The sequence below is a fragment of the Oncorhynchus kisutch genome, linkage group LG16, assembly GCF_002021735.2.
Source record: "Oncorhynchus kisutch isolate 150728-3 linkage group LG16, Okis_V2, whole genome shotgun sequence".
NCBI lineage: Eukaryota > Metazoa > Chordata > Actinopteri > Salmoniformes > Salmonidae > Oncorhynchus > Oncorhynchus kisutch.
The window spans coordinates 4,773,875-4,795,505 of record NC_034189.2 but is presented as its reverse complement, the minus strand read 5'-3'; the positions used below and the strand labels follow the sequence as shown (position 1 = coordinate 4,795,505).

The 21,631-nt window shown below is 44.3% G+C and overlaps 2 protein-coding genes across 4 annotated transcripts; one reads left to right on the top strand and one right to left on the bottom strand.

The window, feature by feature from the left end:
* The first annotated feature begins 1,770 nt into the window (after positions 1-1,770).
* On the top strand, positions 1,771-6,427 carry LOC109884537 (saxiphilin-like). Its single transcript, XM_031791644.1, has 5 exons — positions 1,771-1,804; positions 2,950-3,013; positions 5,881-6,012; positions 6,140-6,225; positions 6,308-6,427. Exons 2-5 carry the CDS (start codon positions 2,962-2,964, stop codon positions 6,332-6,334), a joined length of 297 nt encoding a protein of 98 aa, XP_031647504.1. The 5' UTR covers positions 1,771-1,804; positions 2,950-2,961; the 3' UTR covers positions 6,335-6,427.
* Positions 6,428-14,891: 8,464 nt separating this feature from the next.
* Positions 14,892-19,126, bottom strand: LOC109884532 (ladderlectin-like). Of its 3 annotated transcripts, none has more exons than XM_031791643.1 (6): positions 19,015-19,126; positions 16,873-16,938; positions 16,632-16,732; positions 16,033-16,209; positions 15,216-15,324; positions 14,892-15,143 (listed from the first exon to the last, which is right to left on the bottom strand). In XM_031791643.1, the coding sequence occupies exons 2-6, from the start codon at positions 16,928-16,930 to the stop codon at positions 15,088-15,090; spliced, it is 501 nt and encodes a 166-aa protein (XP_031647503.1). In that variant the 5' UTR covers positions 16,931-16,938; positions 19,015-19,126; the 3' UTR covers positions 14,892-15,087. The 3 variants fall into 3 exon arrangements, with proteins under 3 accessions (XP_031647503.1, XP_020332083.1, XP_020332084.1); XM_020476494.2 differs by having other exon boundaries at positions 14,892-15,118; positions 19,015-19,123; XM_020476495.2 differs by lacking the exon at positions 19,015-19,126 and adding an exon at positions 17,029-17,144 and having other exon boundaries at positions 14,892-15,118.
* Between the last annotated feature and the right edge of the window lie 2,505 nt (positions 19,127-21,631).

Genomic DNA, 21,631 nt, shown 5'->3' with positions numbered 1-21,631 from the left:
GGGCCCTCATACCACCCTCATGGAGTCTGTTTCTGACCGTTTGAGCAGACACATGCACATTTGTGGCCTGATGGAGGTCCTTTTGCAGGGCTCTGGCAGTGCTCCTCCTGCTCCTCCTTGCACAAAGGCGGTCCTGCTGCTGGGTTGTTGCCCTTCTACGGCCTCCTCCACATCTCCTGATGTCTCCTGGTAGCGCCTCCATGCTCTTGAAACTACGCTGACAGACACAGCAAACCTTCTTGCCACAGCTCGCATTGATGTGCCATCCTGGATGAGCTGCACTACCTGAGCCACTTGTGTGGGTGGTAGACTCCGTCTCATGCTACCACTAGAGTGAAAGCACCGCCAGCATTCAAAAGTGACCAAAACATCAGCCAGGAAGCAAAGGAACTGAGAAGTTGTCTGTGGTCACCACCTGCAGAACCACTCCTTAATTTGGGGGTGTCTTGTTAATTGCCTATAATTTCCACCTGTTGTCTATTCCATTTGCACAACAGCATGTGAAATGTATTGTCAATCAGTGTTGCTTCCTAAGTGGACCATTTGATTTCACAGAAGTGTGATTGACTTGGAGTTACATTGTGTTGTTTAAGTGTTCTCTTTATTTCTTTTGAATAGTATATATATATATATATATACACTCACTCACCTTGGTGGAACAGTTGCTAGCAGTGGCTGGTGGAGTCTCAGTCCCCTGGATCTTCTGTCCAGTACTGGTCACACACCAACAGTAACCTACCAAAAAGATCTGTTGCATATACAATATATACACATTGAATTGTCACATTCAACTGAATTGATAATTGTGCCTGCGTGTGCGCCAGTGTTAACCTGTAGAGCCCCAACATTGCTCAGGGGTGTATTGTCCATTGTCGTCACACGTGGGGGATATAGGCTCCAATTGAGCCATTTAAAGTGGCATCTCTAGCATCCTCACATGGGGTCTTTGGTTGTATCATAGCATCTGGACACAGGTAACATGCATTGTAATGTGGACATAACATTTCAGGACAATATACATTTCTGGACGCTGTTTGAGAGTTGGGCCAGTAGTTCAAATCAGAGCTTCCTGGCTAAATATTGAAGTTGTTTAAAAGCCCTGTGCAGACAATTCTGGTTCTGTGTTTTGTAGAAGAGCTGATGAAACTATGACTGGAAATTGCATCAGTGTTATTTCCTGATAGTTGCTAGACAATCCAATCACAGTTGAATGATCAAACAATTCATATCAGAATATCAGAGTCCAGCATCTAGACAACAATATACTTCTCTGGAACTAGAGGAGTGGCAGGTGGCCTGCTGATTGAGAGTTGGACCAGTAGCTCAAATCAGTGAGCTTGCAAGTTGAAATATCCATCTATCAACCAGTGTCAATGTTGATAATGGCTGACCTCTCAGAGGGTGTCCCATGGAGAACCGGTTATGAACAGAAACACATTTCCAAATCACACCTGCGTATTAATTATTATTAGTGCACTACGTTTGACAAGGGCCATTTGTCAAGGTACTATTTGAGATGCATATGAGATTTTACAGCAGAAGTCAAGATACCCCAAAAAACGACTTTAGTAGTACTTAAAGTATTTCTACTTAACTTCTTTACCAAACAAACTAATGGCCCGACATCGGGATCTCTCATTGGGTTAATGAGGCAACTAGTCACACCTGTGACAGGTCCTTTAAAAGGAGAGGTGGAAGAAGTCATCCATAACTCACAGACAACAGAGAGAGACACACACCCACCCACCCACCCACCCACCCACCCACCCACCCACCCAGTGAATCCCTTGGAAGAGTGCAGAAGGTGAGAGTGCATCATTATTTCATAGACTATCTGCATCTCAAATGGTACCTTAATGTTATGTTTATTTATTTATCCATTATTTTACCAGGTAATTTGACTGAGAACATGTTCTCATTTACAGCAACGACCTGGGGAATAGTTACAGGGGGGAGGAGGTGGATTAGACAACGACCTGGGGAATAGTTACAGGGGGGAGGAGGTGGATTAGACAACGACCTGGGGAATAGTTACAGGGGAGAGGAGGGGGATTAGACAACGACCTGGGGAATAGTTACAGGGGAGAGGAGGGGGATTAGACAACGACCTGGGGAATAGTTACAGGAGAGAGGAGGGGGATGAATGAGCCAACTTTAAACTGGAGATTATTAGGTGATCGTTTGAGGGCCAGATTGGGAATTTAGCCAGGACACTGGGGTTTAACACCCCTACTCTGACGGTAAGTGCCATGGGATGTTTAATGACCACCAGGCACCCGTGTAACGTCCCATCCGAAAGACTGCACCCTACACACCCTAATCACTGCCCTGGGGCATTGGGATATTTTTTTTAGACCAGAGGAAAGAGTTCCTCCTACTGGCCCTCCAACACTTCCAGTAGCATCTGGTCTCCCATCCAGGAACTGACCAGGACCAACCCTGCTTAGCTTAGCTTCAGAAGCAAGCCAGCCGTGGTATGCAGGGTGGTATGCAGGGTGGTATGCTGCTGGCAGATGGCCCTAGTCAAATGTAGTGCACAATATAGTTTTTGTGAAGTGGCCCCCTGAATTTAAGAGCGTAGACTACTAGTTACCTTTGCAGTAAATGGGTAGTCTCTGACTGTCTAAAATGCTTCCCATTCCCTATGTAGTGCATTGTAGGCCCTTGTCAAAGGTAGTTCACTACACAAGGAGTGAGGATACATATTCCTGTGTGCCAGGCTAATCTATTGTATGTGGTTGAAGAAGTGATACCTGAGTTACATCAGAAGACTAGTAGCACCGTGTTGCCCATACTTCTTCTTGGGGTCCTCAGGACTGGGTTTAGAAAATGCTGCTTTGGCTGTTATTTCAGTTTTGTACCTAATAGTGGGTTTCCTTAACCTCTCCTAGTACCCACAGCCATTCCAGATCCTTTAAAATGCTCAACTAATCTCTTTCTCTCTCTCAGGAGACTATCACCATGGCGATATTGACCATCATTCTGCTTGTCAGCACGGCTTTTGCTCTGGGAGGTAAGCGTGACATACCTCACACCTACATCTTAATTAAACATAACACACCTACTGCACACACACTTGTAGGTGTTATTTGGAAATGTGTGTCTATTCATTACCGGTTCTCCATGGGACACCCTCTGAGACGTCAGCCATTATCAACATTGACACTGGAGAAATTAAGGTTGTGCCTTGCTTAAAACTACTTGGCACCACACGTCCCGCTAGGGCACCTCCCAACTGACACAGTAGCACACAGAACGCAAAAAATATTCTTAGAAATATTTAACCTCCACACATTAACAAGTCCAATAGCTCAAATGAAAGATAAACACCTTGTTCATCTAGCCACCAAGTCAGATTTCTAAAATGTTTTACGGCGAAAACATAGCACATATTTATGTCAAACCACCACCAAAGATAGGCTAATTTACATAGCCATTTTGTAGAACAATAGATGCAATCACAAAAGCAGGATTAAAAGTAAAATAATTCACTAACCTTTTGAAAATCTTCATCAGATGACAGGAATAGGACATGTTATACAGTACATTTATGTTTTTTTCAATAATAAGCTAATTATATCCATAAATCACGGTTTACATAGAAGGTCATGGCTAAAAAATGCTACAACAATGCCTGGAGAAATTATGGTAACTCTGCCAGATAACAGAAATACACATCATAAACGTTGACTAAATATACATGTTCTACATATACTTAGAAAGATACACTTCTTCTTAATAAAACAGCTGTGTTACATTTATTTTTAACTTTACAGATTTCGTTCACTAGGCTATAATGTGAGTCGGCGCTCAGGAATTAGCATTTTGGCTCCTCTATCTCGGAGTCCACAGAAACCCAAATTTAACACATAAATGTTCCCTTACCTTTGCTGTTCTTTCATCAGAAGACCTGGAAGGGTTTATACTTACCAAAAACAGCTTTAGTTTTGAAGTCTGTGTCTTTAGGTTATCAAACACGACATATTTTGGTTGAAATGCAGCCAAAAAGTAAAGTTAGTTCGCACCAAAACGTCGAAATTACATATTATATGTCGACTAAACTTGTCAAACTTGGTTCAGAACACAGCGTTAGCATGCTATATAGCTTCACCGCAATTCTCAGGACAAAGAGAAACACACGCATCGTTTAATCAATCTTGAAAGAAAGACACCACAGGCGCAGAATGCGCGTGAGAGTAACCTGTTTTCTCGCGCGACCGAAAGGATTCGGCCCGTCATTAATCTCGTGAGCGCGCGATTCACACAATGAGAAGCCCCATTGAAAGCGGACACCGCGCTGAAGGCATAGGATCTGTTCCCAGGACTGTAGGTGCTTGGGAAGGGTGGGGGCGATGACGTCAAAGTTGGGCCAACTTTTTGGATGACAAGAGAGAGTTTGGGAGAATGAGTGCCCTGAGAGTTCTGCTTTACGTACAGACATAATTTAAACGGTTTTAGATGCTTTAGAGTGTTTTCTATTCAATAATATTTATTATATGCATATATTAGCAATGTAAAATTTTTTGGGGGGTCAGTTTACTATGGGCACGCATTTCACCAACGGGGGCAGTATTCTGCCCTAGCCTTAACAGGTTTTAAGGGCACATAGATGGATATATCAACTTGTCAGCTCACTGATTTGAATTACTGGCCCAACTCTCTAACCACAGGGTACCTGCCACTCCTCTAGTTCCAGAGATGTGTATTGGTGTCTAGATGCTGGACTGAGGTATTCTGAGATGAATGGTTTGATCATTCAACTGGATGTATGATTGGATTGTCTAGCAACTATCAGGCAATAACACTGATACAATTTCCAGTCTTAGTTTCATCAGCTCTTCTACGAAACTGGAATTTGACTCCACAGGCATTTTAAACAAGTAGCAGAATTAATATTTAGCCAGGAAGTACCTAGGTATCATCTGAAATGGAACCCTATTCCGTATAAACTACTTCTGAATAGGACGCACTGCTCCAATCAACTGTTCCACCCAGAGTAAGTGAGGCCCTGTGGTCTCATCCAACACCATCACTACTCTTACTTCCTACCTTGGATCTCTTTATGCTTTCTTTACAAGATGCTCCACTGATTTCAGAATCATGATCTCTCTTCTAATTGTCTTCCTGTGTCAATATCTCTCTTCTTCCTGGGTCTTTCCACTTCCGACCATTCAGGTCATTAACCCGCATCCTCCCGCTACATACCATCAGAACTGAAAGCCATATTGTTCTCATTCCAGCACAGCTGTTGCTTCACCAACTATTTCTGAATTTCCTGAATTTTTTCTACACTACTCGCCGCCATTTCGGACATCCAACTCTCCGTGCGGGGTTCCAGAGGGAGGGTTCTGACTGGACGGGTCCTTAAAAAGGAGAGGAGGGAGGTAGAATTTAACTCACAGGCAGGACAGAGAGAGACCCAGTGAAGACCTTTGAAGATCTCTGAAGGAGTGAAGCAACAACTGAATATTTCAGAAATGTACATCTGAAATGGCTTCCTATTCCGTATAGGGCACTTCTCCTGACCAGGGCCCTTCGGGGAACAGGGTCCCATATAGGATGCAGTCTCCTGACCAGGGCCCTTCGGGGAACAGGGTCCCATATAGGATGCAGTCTCCTGACCAGGGCCATTCGGGGAACAGGGTCCCATATAGGATGCAGTCTCCTGACCAGGGCCCAAAGGGGAACAGGGTCCCATATAGGATGCAGTCTCCTGACCAGGGCCCTTCGGGGAACAGGGTCCCATATAGGATGCAGTCTCCTGACCAGGGCCCAAAGGGGAAAAGGGTCCCTTATAAAACACAGTCCATGATTCCAGAATGTATATCCATCATTGTTATGTTATTTCCACATTACAATGTATGTTACCTGTGTGTCCAGATGGTACGAAAGGACCCAAGACCCCATGTGAGGATGCTAGAGATGCCGTAACACATGGCCCAATTGGAGCCTACACCCCCACGTGTGACGCCGCAGGACGATACACACCTGAGCAATGTTCGGGTTCTACAGGTTAAAACGCACGCACGCAAACACACACACTATAAATGCTCCAATTCAGTTTAACGTGACAATTAAATGTATATTTGTGTAAATATTGTATTATGTGACAGGTTATTAACATGTCCATTTCTGGTAGGTTACTGTTGGTGTGTGAACAGTTCTGGACAGAAGATCCAGGGTACTGAGACTCCACCAGGCACTGTTATCAACTGTTCCACCAAGGTGTGTGTGTTTATACATATTCATTCACTAAATGTTACTACTTTGCAGCTAGTTATTGATGTGTATTTCTTTCTAATTGTAGATGAAAGGCGTTGGAAGTAAGATGTAGAAGACGGCCAGTTGTCTTTACTGTACTACAGGAACGGATTCACATCCCATACAAATAAATACATGAAGGAATCCAGAGATTAAAGTGTTGATTTACTTACGTTATTGTTGGTGTGATATGTTGAACAATGTATCTGAACCGGTTAATTTCTGGGAAATGGAGGAAGGAGTTGGACTGTTATGGTGACTGTTACAGGAAATGAAGACAGTCAAATGCCACGTGACCATGTTAGGCTTCTCCAAGGTCTGGTGATGGTCATTAGTAGTCTACCACACTTGGTAGACTGCCTGGTACTGAGCACTATTGTCCCTCTAATAACGCTGACATCAACTCCGATTGGTGGAAATCAGAAAGATGGACAGCTGAGAAGGGAGTTGCGAGGTTTCGTCACGTGCACAGGCAAGGCCTTAATGCCTATGGATTTGGGTCCACTTCATGTTCATACCAATATTTGGAGGCAGAGAGGAAACTTGCCAGAAAATGAACGTCGTCAGTACAGTATTAGCTAGCTAGAATGTGTGGGTGATACACATCATTGCTCTGTGTGAACAGGACATCCAAGAAGTTAAATTAATAACTTTAGTGGGGTAAGTAAATGTTCAGCCTATAATTTTATAACTAAAACACACCACATGACAAAGTATGGTCACCTGCTCATCAAAAATACCTACTTTTCTTTTTTTAAACTGGTTTACCTTCAGATGAGTCTTGTGAGGCCTTTTGGTGCAGCAAAACAACCGCCATATTGTCTGATGGTGGGGTCATATCAGTGTGTATTGATGGTGGGGTCATATCAGTGTGTATTGATGGTGGGGTCATATTTGTGTCTGAATGTTCTATGATTTTCACCCTCATTTTCCCAAAAGGTCTTAACGATGTAAGGGAACACCCCCCTGAAATGGACAAAAATGAATGGGAAATCATTGGCAATGGACAAACCATATACACGGTGTCCAATACCACTCAATTCGGTGTTGTTTCATTCAAAGTTGATTGCAAATGGCAAATGCCAGGTGTAACACTTTAGAAATCCAACAGGTGGCGAGCGCGCTCCACCATGGTTTTTCATACTGCAAATGCAACAAGTCAACATCAAAAAGCAAAATTTAGATTTTTATCACCCCCTTAAAACCTCTTAGGGATAAGTGAGACGTCTGCGTCCCACCTAGCCAACAGGAAATGGAAATGCGCAACGCCAATAGCATGCAACACCCCGAAATACCTGAAGGGGACATAAACAAAATAATTAGCATAGCCGGCGCTACACGAGAGAAATAAAACATTACCTTTGACGAGCTTCTTTGTTTACGGGACATAGGAGTGCCAACATCACAATTGGGTCTTTTTCCCGATTTAAATCTGTCCATGTATACCAAAATGTCCATTTATGAAGCCCGTCTGATCCAGAACTTTTTTACATAACACAACGTCATTTTTTAAAAATAAACAAAGTTGCCTATAAACTTTGACAAAACACTTCAAACTACTTTTGTAATCCAACTTTAGGTATTAGTAAACGTTAATAATCGATCAAATTGATCGCGGGGCGATGTGTATGCAATAGCTCCACGTCTTGAAATGATGGTCGATAATTCTCTCTTCCAAAACATCCTGTCGTGTACCGGATGAAATCAAGTGTCTCTTCTTCGTTTGACCAAGGAACAACTTCAAGTATATTGCCAAGACTGGCGACATCGTGTGGAAGCTGTAGGACTTGTAAACTGGGAGGTATATATTTTCACAGGCCATAGACAATACAGCCAACTGGCGGATTAATCTTTTTTTGGGGGGGTGAACAGTATTCCTTGGAGTTTCGCATGTTAAACACGTCCTGTTATAGTCACAGACATGGTTTAACCAGTTTTAGAAACTTCAGAGTTTTCTATCCACACATACTAATCATATACTATATTCTTAGCATGAGTAGCAGGACTTTGAAATTTTGTGCGATTGTTGAAAAAATAGTCCCGAGCTCTAAGAGGTTTTAAAGTGCTTTCTGGACAGTTTTTCGATTTATTTTTTATTAAAAAAAATTTGTCAATTACACGTAAGAACTGTGAGTTTACTTTTGACCAATTTTATTTATTTTTTTACTTGCGCATAAGGCATGTTTTGTCCATTTGCAATGATTTCATAGGAAGTCAAGTCACGTTTTTGGGCCAAATGCAATATGAAAGATTTGAAAATGCCAAATCAGGATGTTATGTCCATTTACCATCACGAATTTGGCATGCTCAAAAATACTGCAGGAAAGCGAAATTGACTGGCCCGATGAACTCGGGATGGCAGGGCAGTGATAGTTGTTCCTTTCCATCGCTCGTTAGGGTTGATTTCAGAATGTCACTTTGGTGATGGTACCTCACTGTTTAAACATATTGCAAATGGACAATAGTCACCAGCAAGTCACCGTCCATCAGTCAATTAGATATCATTCTGACACCAAACTGACACCAAACCCACTTTTTCCAACTCGTTTAGTAGCCAACTATTACATACTTCAGAGCTGGCCCGAAATTCACGATGCCTTCTGTTCAAACCATAACAAAAACGTAAAACATGTAGTTACAGTCTAGCTACGGGTCCAATTCTGATGTGTAGGCCTAGCTGAGGGGACCCCCGAATCCCAAATTTCGGCTCGATAGGTCATTTGGTGCCCGAGCAAGACCCTAATTGTGCTGAAAATCCACAACTTGCTACGGGGTCCTTGAATGAGCTATCGGACAGAAACGTTGGGGTCCGTCTATATGGGCCGAGGCGGTCGCAATGCACCTAGTCTTGCGACTCTGGGACATTTCTAAATGTCGTCATCTTCGTGATGCAAAAATGAATTGAAGTTATTGCAAATGTGCGAGGCTGTTTCTCGGTCCGAGAACCTTCTAGTGTGTGGTGAGTTACGTGGCTCTATCGACCTGAGGTCTAGAACAGGTTTCAGAACTCTAGGTCTGACGATTCTTTTTTAGGTCTAACAAAGCTGACTATTGCAGGCACTGTCTGTCTCTAGGCACCCCAATACGTCCCTCCTTCCAAACTGTGTGTGTGATTTAGTTTTTCTTAGAAATGTTATGAGAAAAATGACTGATTTACAGTTCATGGGGGTTGCCTAATCACACATATGAAGTTTTGGAAAGATCTGACTTTTTTAACCCTTCGAAAAAGCCCCTGTGACACCAATTATGGCACATGCGGTTGGCACAGGAAGCTATAGGTAAACACATATCCTCATTGGGGTATGCCTTTACAGAATCCTGAGTTTGAAGTGTTTACGTTAACTGACCGATTTACACAGGGTTGAATGCACTATTTATCACAAACTGCTGGTTGGGTATGGAAAAACACGTTTAGGGTGATTTTTAACCACTTCCGGTTGCTTCAGGAAGCTTAGAATCGACACAGGTAGACCTCATAGTGACCTGATGGATTGTCATTGAAGACAGGTTCATAAGGCATTCATAACCCATATAGGCTTCAGGTTGACTTTAGAGGAGCAGGTAATGTATTCCTATGGGGAGAGACGTCATTGTAATCTGTGAGATCAAAAAAAAACTGTTTTACTGTTAAGGGTTAATGCCACACGGTCAAGGTTAGGCTTGCACAGATCGGGAGGACCTCAGGAACGTACCTGAGGTCGAATTGTGCTTCTCACCCTAACGGTTCTCTCACTGTCACCCAAAAGCAAATGACATTTAGGGCCAGGCTCACGGTCGCTGCGTTCAGAGCGAGCTACGGTCAAGCGGGGCATCTCGTTGAACTTGGTACGGCCTAGAGAATATGGAAATGCCATTGCAGGCTCTGTGTGTCTTTAACTTGTTCATGCTACCACGTTCCCCTAGGGCACCCCCCCCGACGCTCAACTCAAAAGTGGCGCACAGAATGCAAAAATATTCTTAGAAATATTTAACCTCCACACATTAACAAGTCCAATAGCTCAAATGAAAGATAAACATCATCATCTACCCAGCGAGTCAGATTTCTAAAATGTTTTATGGCGAAAACATGGCACATATTTATATCAAACCACCACAAAGACACAGACAATATGTAGCCATTTTGTCGAACAAAAGATGCAATCACAAACGCAGGATTAAAAGAAAAATAATTCACTAACCTTTTGAAAATCTTCATCAGATGACAGTAATAGGACATGTTACACAGTAAATGTGCTTTTTTTCAATAATATGCCATTTATATCCATATCTCTGTTTACATTGACGCCAATGGTCAAAAAATGCTTTATTTTTTTTCGATAACTCCGCCAGATAACAGCAATACACATCATAAACTTTGACTAAATATACATGTTCTACATATAGTTAGAAAGATACACTGCTTCTTAATGCAATCGCTTTGTCACATTTATTTTTAACGTTACAGAAATCTTTTTTTTCAATAATCTGAGACGGCGCTGAGACGGAGTCAACAGAAACACAAAATTACAACATAAATATTCCCTTACCTTTGATGGTCTTCGATCAGAAGTAGTGGAAGGACTCATACTTACCCAAAACAGCGTTTGGTTTAAAGTCGTGTGTCTTTGTGTTATCAAACGCGACTTATTCCGGCTGAAATGCAGCCAAAATTCGAAGGGTTGCGCATCAAAACTTCAAAATTACATATTATACGTCGACTAAACTGGTCAAACTAAGTGCAGAATCAAGCTTTAGGATGTTCTAAACGTAGAAAACAATTCTCAACTGACCATCAAACTGACATCGTCTCGTGCTTCAAGGAACAAAGGACACTCCGAGCGCAACGCGCGCAGGACAGTGCATGTATTTTCTCGCGACACCAAGTATTTTGCTTGGCAAAGGGTCAAAGCCCGCGGGATTTTCACAATGAAACGCTCTATTGAAAGAAGACATCTCGCAGAAGACCTAGAAACTGATCCCAGATCCATAGCTGGTTGGGAAGGGTGGGGGCGATGACGTCAAAGTTGGCCCAACTTTCCCGATGAGAGAAAAAGTTTGGAAGATTGGCTGCCCTGTGAGTTCTGCTATACTTACAGACATAATTGAAACGGTTTTAGAAGCTTTAGAGTGTTTTCTATCCAATAATTATTATTATATGCATATATTAGCAATTTTGGACAGATTTCTTTTGTTTACTATGGGCACGCAATTCATCCAAAGGGGGCAGTATTCTGCCCTAGCCCTAACAGGGGGAAGTATTCTGCCCTAGCCCTATCAGGGGGCAGTATTCTGCCCTAGCCCTAACAGGGGGCAGTATTCTGCCCTAGCCCTAACAGGGGGCAGTATTCTGCCCTAGCCCTAACAGGGGGCAGTATTCTGCCCCAGCCCTAACAGGGGGCAGTATTCTGCCCTAGCCCTAACAGGGGGCAGTATTCTGCCCTAGCCCTAACAGGGGGCAGTATTCTGCCCTAGCCCTAACAGGGGGCAGTATTCTGCCCCAGCCCTAACAGGGGGCAGTATTCTGCCCTAGCCCTAACAGGGGGCAGTATTCTGCCCCAGCCCTAACAGGGGGCAGTATTCTGCCCTAGCCCTAACAGGGGGCAGTATTCTGCCCTAGCCCTAACAGGGGGCAGTATTCTGCCCTAGCCCTAACAGGGGGCAGTATTCTGCCCCAGCCCTAACAGGGGGCAGTATTCTGCCCTAGCCCTAACAGGGGGCAGTATTCTGCCCCAGCCCTAACAGGGGGCAGTATTCTGCCCTAGCCCTAACAGGGGGCAGTATTCTGCCCTAGCCCTAACAGGGGGCAGTATTCTGCCCTAGCCCTAACAGGGGGCAGTATTCTGCCCCAGCCCTAACAGGGGGCAGTATTCTGCCCTAGCCCTAACAGGGGGCAGTATTCTGCCCTAGCCCTAACAGGGGGCAGTATTCTGCCCTAGCCCTAACAGGGGGCAGTATTCTGCCCTAGCCCTAACAGGGGGCAGTATTCTGCCCTAGCCCTAACAGGGGGCAGTATTCTGCCCTAGCCCTAACAGGGGGCAGTATTCTGCCCTAGCCCTAACAGGGGGCAGTATTCTGCCCCAGCCCTAACAGGGGGCAGTATTCTGCCCTAGCCCTAACAGGGGGCAGTATTCTGCCCTAGCCCTAACAGGGGGCAGTATTCTGCCCTAGCCCTAACAGGTTTTAAGCACTGCATTTTATCATTCCATCCTTGCTGTGTGTGTGTGAGAGCTTTTCTTTGACATCTGTTGGGAGAAATGACTGACTTACAGTTCATGGGGGTTTCCTAATCACACATATGAAGTTTTGAAAAGATCTGACCTTTTTAACCCTTGGAAACAGCTCCTATGACACAATTTTAAGGCACTTCTGGTTTACACAGGAAGCTGAAAGTGAACACATATCCTCCTTGGGGTAGGCAATTATAGAATTTTGAGTTAAGTCTTTATGTTAAGAACTGACTTATTTAGGGAGTGTTTAGTGAGTGTGTGTTATTTCAGAAAATCACAGAAATCTCGCAGAGCTCCGAAGCACACTTTAAAAAGATTCGTATGAACACGCTTCAACTGAATCTGTAACTGTTTACATCACTTGAACATCACCAATTTGACATTGTACGATTTCTCTTAAATGACGATAGATAAATGGCTGGTTCTTTTTTTATTGACACCGGAGGCTCCTTGACTTTGACGTGAAGCGGAAAAATTATTGCTCTATTTTCATTTTGGACCTTTTAATCGCAGAGAAATGGCCATAACTCAAAAACCGTTAAGGCCTAGACGCCATCTTGTTCGGGGCCAACTGCCCATTATGCCAAACCTACGCTCACCAAGTTTCGTCTTCAAAGTCTTTTACGTTTGGATTATTTTATAAAACGGAAACTGAATGTCCGAGAGAGAGAGAGTTTGATGCCTTCCCGGTAGATCCGGCCCTGCCGCACGGCCCGACGCCGTCCGCGACTCACTGGCCCTTAAGAAGTTAAGCACCTGCTACTGTCCTTTGAAATCTAAATGTTTGTTGGGCAGGTAGGTTCCTGCAAGAACCCCCACCAGCTAAGGAGGTTCCTTGATGACCCCCACCTTCTACGGGGTTCTTAGAAGAACCTTTCACAATTCAATGGATAATCATGAGGTACGATAAGGTTAGCTGTACTGCGTGCAGAAGACTGAACTGCTCTCTTGTATGCAGGTATATAGACGAGGCATGTCAATTGGTATGTTATGCAGATCACATTTACCATCCACCTCCTTTACCTCAATTACTACCACCTGGGCCTCTACGTTATGGACAAAGTATTAAAACTCTTAGCAAAAGTTATCACCACAAAAACCAAGGTATGAAATCTGAGCTTGTTTTGTAAATCTCTATAATTAAAATGTTCAAGGACCAGATTTCATTCCTCCCTACACCGCTGATGACTAACTGGAATCCTGTTTGATGTTGCAGTGCACGGTGAGCATTCTGGCTGTGGATAGAGATCATCAACACCCCAGATATTAAACATTGGGCTTGAAGCTCTGCTGGCATTTCACCTCGTGATTTTATTTTATCTTCAAGGATCACTTACAAGGGGTTCTCTGAACATAGGGGTTCCCTGTAGTTACATTGGCACGTTACGGTCAGTAGTTCCAAAACATCCGGTGATTTTGCAGAGCCACATCAATTTAAATAAATGCTCAAACAATGCTAAGACACAAATTGTCATGCATGGAATTTTAGATCCACTTCCTTAATGCAACCGCTGTCAGATATAAAAGCTTAACCGAAAAAGCACACCATGCAATAATCTGAGTACAGCGCTCAGACAAAGCAAGCCATACAGATATCCACCATGTGGAGTCAGTCAGATATACATGATCACTTACCTTTGATGATCGTCATCAGAATGCACTCCCAGGAATCATAGTTCCACAATAAAGGTGTCATGTTTGATCAAGTCCATCATTTACGTCCAAATACTTATGTTTGCGCATTTAGTACACAAGCCAAACTCACGGACAAGTCCAGGCCAAAGTCCAGATGAAGTCATTACAGTTTGTAGAAACATGTCAAATGTTCGATGTTCAACCGGAGAATTCCTTGGTCTGTAGAAATGCGATGGAACGCAGCTACCTCACGTGATCAGCTCATGCCACTCTGGCAGACCGCCGACTTATTCCACCCCTCCACAGTAGAAGCATCAAACAAGGTTCTTAAGACCACAGTGGAAGCGTTAGGAATTTCAATTTGACCCAATTGCCACTGTATCCTGGCTAGGCAAAGAATTTTAACCTACAAACCTCAATTCCCACTTCCTGGTGTGATTCTCTCAGGTTGCTGCCTGCCATATGAGTTTTGTTATACTCAGACTTCAAACAGGTTTAGAAACTTGTGTTTCCTAGCCAAAGCTACTAATTATATGCATATTCTAGCTTTAAGGACTGAGTAGCAGGTAGTTTACTCTGGGCACATTTTTATCCAAGCTACTCAATACTGCCCCCCTGTCCTGACGAAGTTAAACATACTGCATCATGTCACGGGTGTGCATCTACCAAACGTTAAGCACGATGACCGTCCTGGTCCTACATATAACATTAGGGTTGTGGGTTTGAGACCCACAGAGGACCAGTAAGAAAAAGTACTAACTACAATGTTCAATAACTCATGAGACAAAATAGTGTCCACATTTTATTGGCTGCAAACAATTCCTCAACATGTGTAGAAACAGACTTCATTTAACAGCAACTAAGTATTTTGACGTTACCATGAAGTATTAAGGGTGCAGACACTACGGAATAGCATTGCTGCTTTTAATGGATACTCTGGCGAAGCGGCAGGAGCCTCAGGGAGCACACAGAGGGCAAGCTCCTTTCACATAATGCATTGTCCCAGCGCTGTTGACCTGAAGACAAACCCAGAATGTTCACCTGTACACAGTAGGAAAGTTAAATTAACTAGGAATAAGTTTAATTTGATGACTGATACTGAGTTTACGGTACCTCCAAAGTTGATATGAACACAAGACTCTCTGGCACCAGCACCAGGCCTTCCTTTAGCCCAGTTCTGGTGATCAAAGTCGGAGCCATCACTCCAGAACCACCGCCTGTCCTGAGGGGGGGAAAGTGGGGTTTGAGAATTAAGACTAAATGTAGTCCTTCCTCTACCACCTGCAACCAAACAGTTTAAGCTACCACTACTTCAATACCCACCGACTGGGACTGTTGCTTGTGTAAAGAACCTACAGTCTACTCCTCACATTTGCAGTCATCCCAATGCCTTTCAAAGACGAAAACAAGTATACAACTTTTGAAGCTAGAAACCCCATACACGTGGTTACAAGACTGAATGGAAGAGATTACTTTGATCAAATTTATACTTACCTAGAAACATTTTACATGAGTATAAAGGCCTCCGGAAGTTGACAGTAAAATAATTTAGCAGACTCATCTAGAATGACCTACAGGGTCAATTAGGATTAAGGGCATTGCTCAAGGGCACATCAGATTTCACGGAGTGAGCTATGGGATTCAAACAAGCCATTATTGGCCAACTGCGAGGCTACCTGTCGCATGGCAACTTGATATTTTATATGGAAACCATTACAATAGCTGTTAAAGCAGCAGCTCATCTTCCTGGGGTCCACACAAAATGACATTAGACAACTCAGACAGAACTACATGAACAAATTACAGGTAGCCTACATGCCACATGTCCCGTTTTTAACCAGGTTTGCTGTTCACTTGAGCAATACGAGATGGAACGACGTTCCTTGCAATAATGGCTCTATATATATCACTGTAGGCTTAATGGTCCCACCTTAACCGAATAAAATCCTCCAGTCCAGGTAGGAGGGAAACCAACAGTCTTGACCAAGACCAACGCCTGTAGAAACTGGTCCTCCTCGGAGCTGTGCACAGATGCCAGGTTTGCGCCAAGGTACTTCACAACGTTGGGTACAGACACCAGTTGATCACCAAGGGACACACAGTACCGCTAGAGAAGAAAGTATTAATTTAACTAGGCAAGTCAGTTAAGAAAATTATTATCTACAGTAACAGCCAAGCAGTAGATGGTAACAAAGACATTTCATGTATTAGTCAGTCAGCCTTGCTGAGAATTTGTCTTCTGGAATCTCAACAAAATATTGACCAGCGCAACTAATTCCTTTTTAAACTCTTAAAGATACTAGTTTATCTCAGTCTTAAGCCATGTCCGGTGGGTTCCAGTATACAGGAGGCACGATTCCACATTAAATATTCAAAATGTATAGAAAATTCCCATCTTAAAGGGAAGTTCAGTATTTCACATCAGTCATGTGTTGCAGTTTAAGAAAGTATCACCTTTAAGGTAATATCAAAGAGCTAATTTCAACTACACTTCCCCTTCAAATTCACAGTAGATGGTAAGGGTGATACCTCTGCTTCAGGCCAGCTCCTTGTAGTCTTTACAAACATTAAACAGCGTGATCCATATTTGGTCCAACCGGAAGGACACAAGTCTTCTTCTAGCAATGAATCTGTAAGGAGAAGTTACATGTGGCTTTAAAGGCTGGTGGAGAAAGATCGACATAACAGAGCTACAATATTATGTGTTGATCAGTCAGTCACCTCTGCTACAATAAATATACCGAACGAGTCAAGAAAAGTAGACTCTTACTTGCATCTCCCAGAGCAAAGGCAGCACTGAGAAGCAGAAGACTGGTCAACATGGTCATGGAGTCTCCTGAGAGAAACAGAGTGAAGCCATCAAAGACAGTCAACTCCACATACAGTAGATTAGAACAGGAATATGTCTGCTTTCCTAAATGCCAACCTATTCCCTAAACAGGGCTGAGGAGAATTTCTGGGCAGGTATTTCTCTCCACTCAGACAGAAGTAATAATTCCCAAATGTAGAAATGTCATTCATGTTTGGTTATGGCCAAATCTGTCAGAAAACAAGCATTATGATTGAACAAAGTTCAATTCTGCTTCTTTTACTTTCCAACAAAAATAAAAGCAAAGTATAAATGCTGGCAGGTAAGACTCAGTGGCTTGTAACACCAGCAGGTAAGGCTCAGTGGCTTGTAACACCAGCAGGTAAGGCTTAGTGGCTTGTAACACCAGCAGGTAAGGCTCAGTGGCTTGTAACACCAGCAGGTAAGGCTTAGTGGCTTGTAACACCAGCAGGTAAGGCTCAGTGGCTTGTAACACCAGCAGGTAAGGCTCAGTGGCTTGTAACACCAGTAGGTAAGGCTCAGTGGCTTGTAACACCAGTAGGTAAGGCTCAGTGGCTTGTAACACCAGTAGGTAAGGCTCAGTGGCTTGTAACACCAGTAGGTAAGGCTCAGTGGCTTGTAACACCAGTAGGTAAGGCTCAGTGGCTTGTAACACCAGTAGGTAAGGCTCAGTGGCTTGTAACACCAGTAGGTAAGGCTCAGTGGCTTGTAACACCAGTAGGTAAGGCTCAGTGGCTTGTAACACCAGTAGGTAAGGCTCAGTGGCTTGTAACACCAGTAGGTAAGGCTCAGTGGCTTGTAACACCAGTAGGTAAGGCTCAGTGGCTTGTAACACCAGTAGGTAAGGCTCAGTGGCTTGTAACACCAGTAGGTAAGGCTCAGTGGCTTGTAACACCAGTAGGTAAGGCTCAGTGGCTTGTAACACCAGTAGGTAAGGCTCAGTGGCTTGTAACACCAGCAGGTAAGGCTCAGTGGCTTGTAACACCAGCAGGTAAGGCTCAGTGGCTTGTAACACCAGCAGGTAAGGCTTAGTGGCTTGTAACACCAGCAGGTAAGGCTCAGTGGCTTGTAACACCAGCAGGTAAGGCTTAGTGGCTTGTAACACCAGCAGGTAAGGCTCAGTGGCTTGTAACACCAGCAGGTAAGGCTCAGTGGCTTGTAACACCAGCAGGTAAGGCTCAGTGGCTTGTAACACCAGCAGGTAAGGCTTAGTGGCTTGTGACACCAGCAGGTGAGGCTTAGTGGCTTGTGACACCAGTAGGTAAGGCTTAGTGGCTTGTGACACCAGTCGGTAAGGCTTAGTGGCTTGTGACACCAGTCGGTAAGGCTTAGTGGCTTGTGACACCAGTCGGTAAGGCTTGTAACACCAGTAGGTAAGGTGAAATGGCCACCAGGAAAGGCTGTGATAGGATGTTGTCGTGCTGGAGGGAATACACCACAGCCCAATAGACCTATTAATTAATGAAGCAAGGTCGAAGGACATTCCACAGCAAAAGCTTGCTAGTAGATGACATGGTTCAATAAGGTACCTGCTAGCAGCATGGGGTCCCACCTCTGAAGATCCAGCCATAATACACTAGATGGTTCTGATAAAGCACCATTTACAGCACTGAGCAGTGATCAATAACTAAATCTAGTTTAGACAAGGCCCATCCAAATATGGCGGCCAATGTTTTGTTCTGGCCTTGCACGTCCATGTTTCCCCTACTTCCAGTCTGGCCCAGCATGGTGCTCATATTGTGAGGGTGATTAGCTAAACAGCTGAGCACAACATGGAATCCATTTAAAGTTGATATGGGGGGGATAAAGTAAAAACAGCATTTCATAGTTTCTTGTTCACTGAGACGCAGTGCAACCAATCAGAACAGTCTACAGGATTCTAGATGTAAGACACATTCTGCAGGCAGGAGCATCATTATACCATGTCTCATCTCACAAGCTGTAACACTTCCTTACAGTTAAATTAAAGGTCTAATACTGGGCCAGCTGCACCATAACAATACACATGCTAGGATGAACAGGATATTACACCCCAATGCAGGAAGTTAAAACCCTAGAAAAGTTACAATAGCAGGAACTTACTTTAGCCAATCAACAACAGGAACTATAAAGGAACTGGGACACCACAAATGCTGAACAAACCCAACTAGAACAAGCTTCTTATATACCAGAAGAATGGAAGAGGAATTGGTGATTAGCAGAGTGAGTTCAGGTGTGGTGAGTTAGCAGGAAAGGGGCGTGTCCAGAACGTAATTGGGAGTTCAATTATGCCCACTGAATGCATTTTTTTAATGATCATATTCAAATAGTTGTTTTGCAGGACAAGGTTTATTGTGACTTTCAAGAATGCCGGAATATCTTCACCTTGCTCTTCTGGTAGGCTCGATGCAAGTTTCACCATCCAATTATTTCAGACATACAATGCAGTTCCACCATGGCACGGACCATGATGATACCTTGGTGCAGACCATGATGATACCTTGGTGCAGACCATGATGATACCTTGGCACTGAACATGATGATACCTTGGTGCAGACCATGATGATACCTTGGTGCAGACCATGATGAAAGCTGAAGGTCTGGAGGAGAGAGAGTGAAAGTAGAACCAGGGTTTTTTTGTTGGGAGAGAGGTAATGGAGAGGGGAGATGTTTGGTGAGGAGATGAGGAAGGGAGAAATGAGGAAGGGAGAGAGGAGGAAGGGAGAGAGGAGAGGTTAGGGGAAGACAGGATGAGGGGAGAGAGGAATATGAGAGAGGAGAGGATGCGGGGAGAGAGGTATATGTGAGAGGAGAGGTGAGGAGAGGATGAGGGGAGAGAGGAATATGGGAGAGGTGAGGAAAGGAGGAGGGGAGAGAGGTATATGAGAGAGGAGAGGTAGGTGAGGAAAAGAGAGGAGGAAAGATGATGGATCAAGGTGTTCAAATCAAAATCAAATCAAATGTATTCATATAGCCCTTCGTACATCAGCTGATATCTCAAAGTGCTGTACAGAAACCCAGCCTAAAACCCCAAACAGCAAGCAATGCAGGTGTAGAAGCACGGTGGCTAGGAAAAACTCCCTAGAAAGGCCAAAACCTAGGAAGAAACCTAGAGAGGAACCAGGCTATGTGGGGTGGCCAGTCCTCTTCTGGCTGTGCTGGGTCGAGATTATTTTTATTTTATTTTTTTATTTCACCTTTATTTAACCAGGTAGGCTAGTTGAGAACAAGTTCTCATTTGCAACTGCGACCTGGCCAAGATAAAGCACAGCAGTGTGAACAGACAACACAGAGTTACACATGGAGTAAACAATTAACAAGTCAATAACACAGTATAAAACAAAGGGGGAGTCTATATACAATGTGTGCAAAAGGCATGAGGAGGTAGGTGAACTGTTACCTTTGACTTTGACCCCCCCCCCCCCCCCCCCTTTGTTCAGGTACACATTATTCAATTTCTGTTAGTTACATGTCTGTGGAACTTGTTCAGTTTATGTCTCTGTGAAGCGGCTGGCTGGGTCGCTCTGACCCGCAGAGCACAACAAGAACACTCGGCTGCTCTCTAGCACACAGCGGGGCATGTCCGGACCTGTGTAACGGCTGGCAGGGTCGCTCTGACCCACGAGCGCACGACCTCGCCACACTCGCAGACACTCTATTACGCTCCAGGGCACACGCCTCGCCAGTGGCTGGCAGGGTCGCTCTGAGCCACGAGCGCGACTCTAACACTCAGCTGCTCTCTAGCACACAGCGAGACACGTCCGGACCTGTGCAGCGTCTGGCTGAGTCGTTCTGACCCAAGAGCTCAGAGCTGCGAGCCCAGAGCGCAGAGCGGGGAGCCGGGCACAGCCTCGCCACACTCGCCACACTCACCACAGTCGCAGACTCTCTACTACGCTCCGCGGCACACGCCTCGCCAGTGGCTGACAGGGTCGCTCTGAGCGCAGAGCGAAGAGAGCAGAGCGCAGAGCGGGCACACGACTCGCCACACTCGCACACTCTCTATTAAGCTCAAAGGCACACACCTCGCCAGTGGCTGGCACGGTCACTCTGACCCCGCCAGCGCAGAGCGGGAGCCCTGGAAACACAGGGCCTGGGTCGCTCTGACCTGCGAGCGCAGAGCACAGAAAGGGGAGCCCTCCACACACAGGACCTGGGTCACCCTGACCCCAGGACCACGGGAGGGTTAAATGAACTTTTTAAGACAACATATTTTGCTACAGGGGTACCATAAGAACCATCTTACACAATAAAACTATTTCAAGACATTCCCAACATAGTACACTGCTTTTGACCATTGCCTATAGGGTCAGAACTAGTCCACTATGTAAGGAATAGGGTTCTATTTGGGACATACCTCATCCATCTATTCCATTGTCCTGTTCTTCCAGAAATACAGAAAGTCACCTTGATGACAAGGTTTGGTGAAAGAGAGGCTTGACCCTCACAAAGAAAAGGCACGCTAGCTATTTACCCTCTCCCACCTTCTCCCCTCCTCACAGAATGCTGCTGGTCCTACGGCATATCTCTCTTCCAATACTTTAGCCTTAAGACATTGATCTATCACCTCTCCTCTCATCTTGCAGACTGTTTTAAATTAAATCACACTGCGATTATGTGGTTTATCGTATTTTTTGTGCAATACTTTTGCACTACTATTATGTAAAAACCCACTACAAACTTCTGGTAACATTAGCCACCGCTAGCTGAGAATCATTGG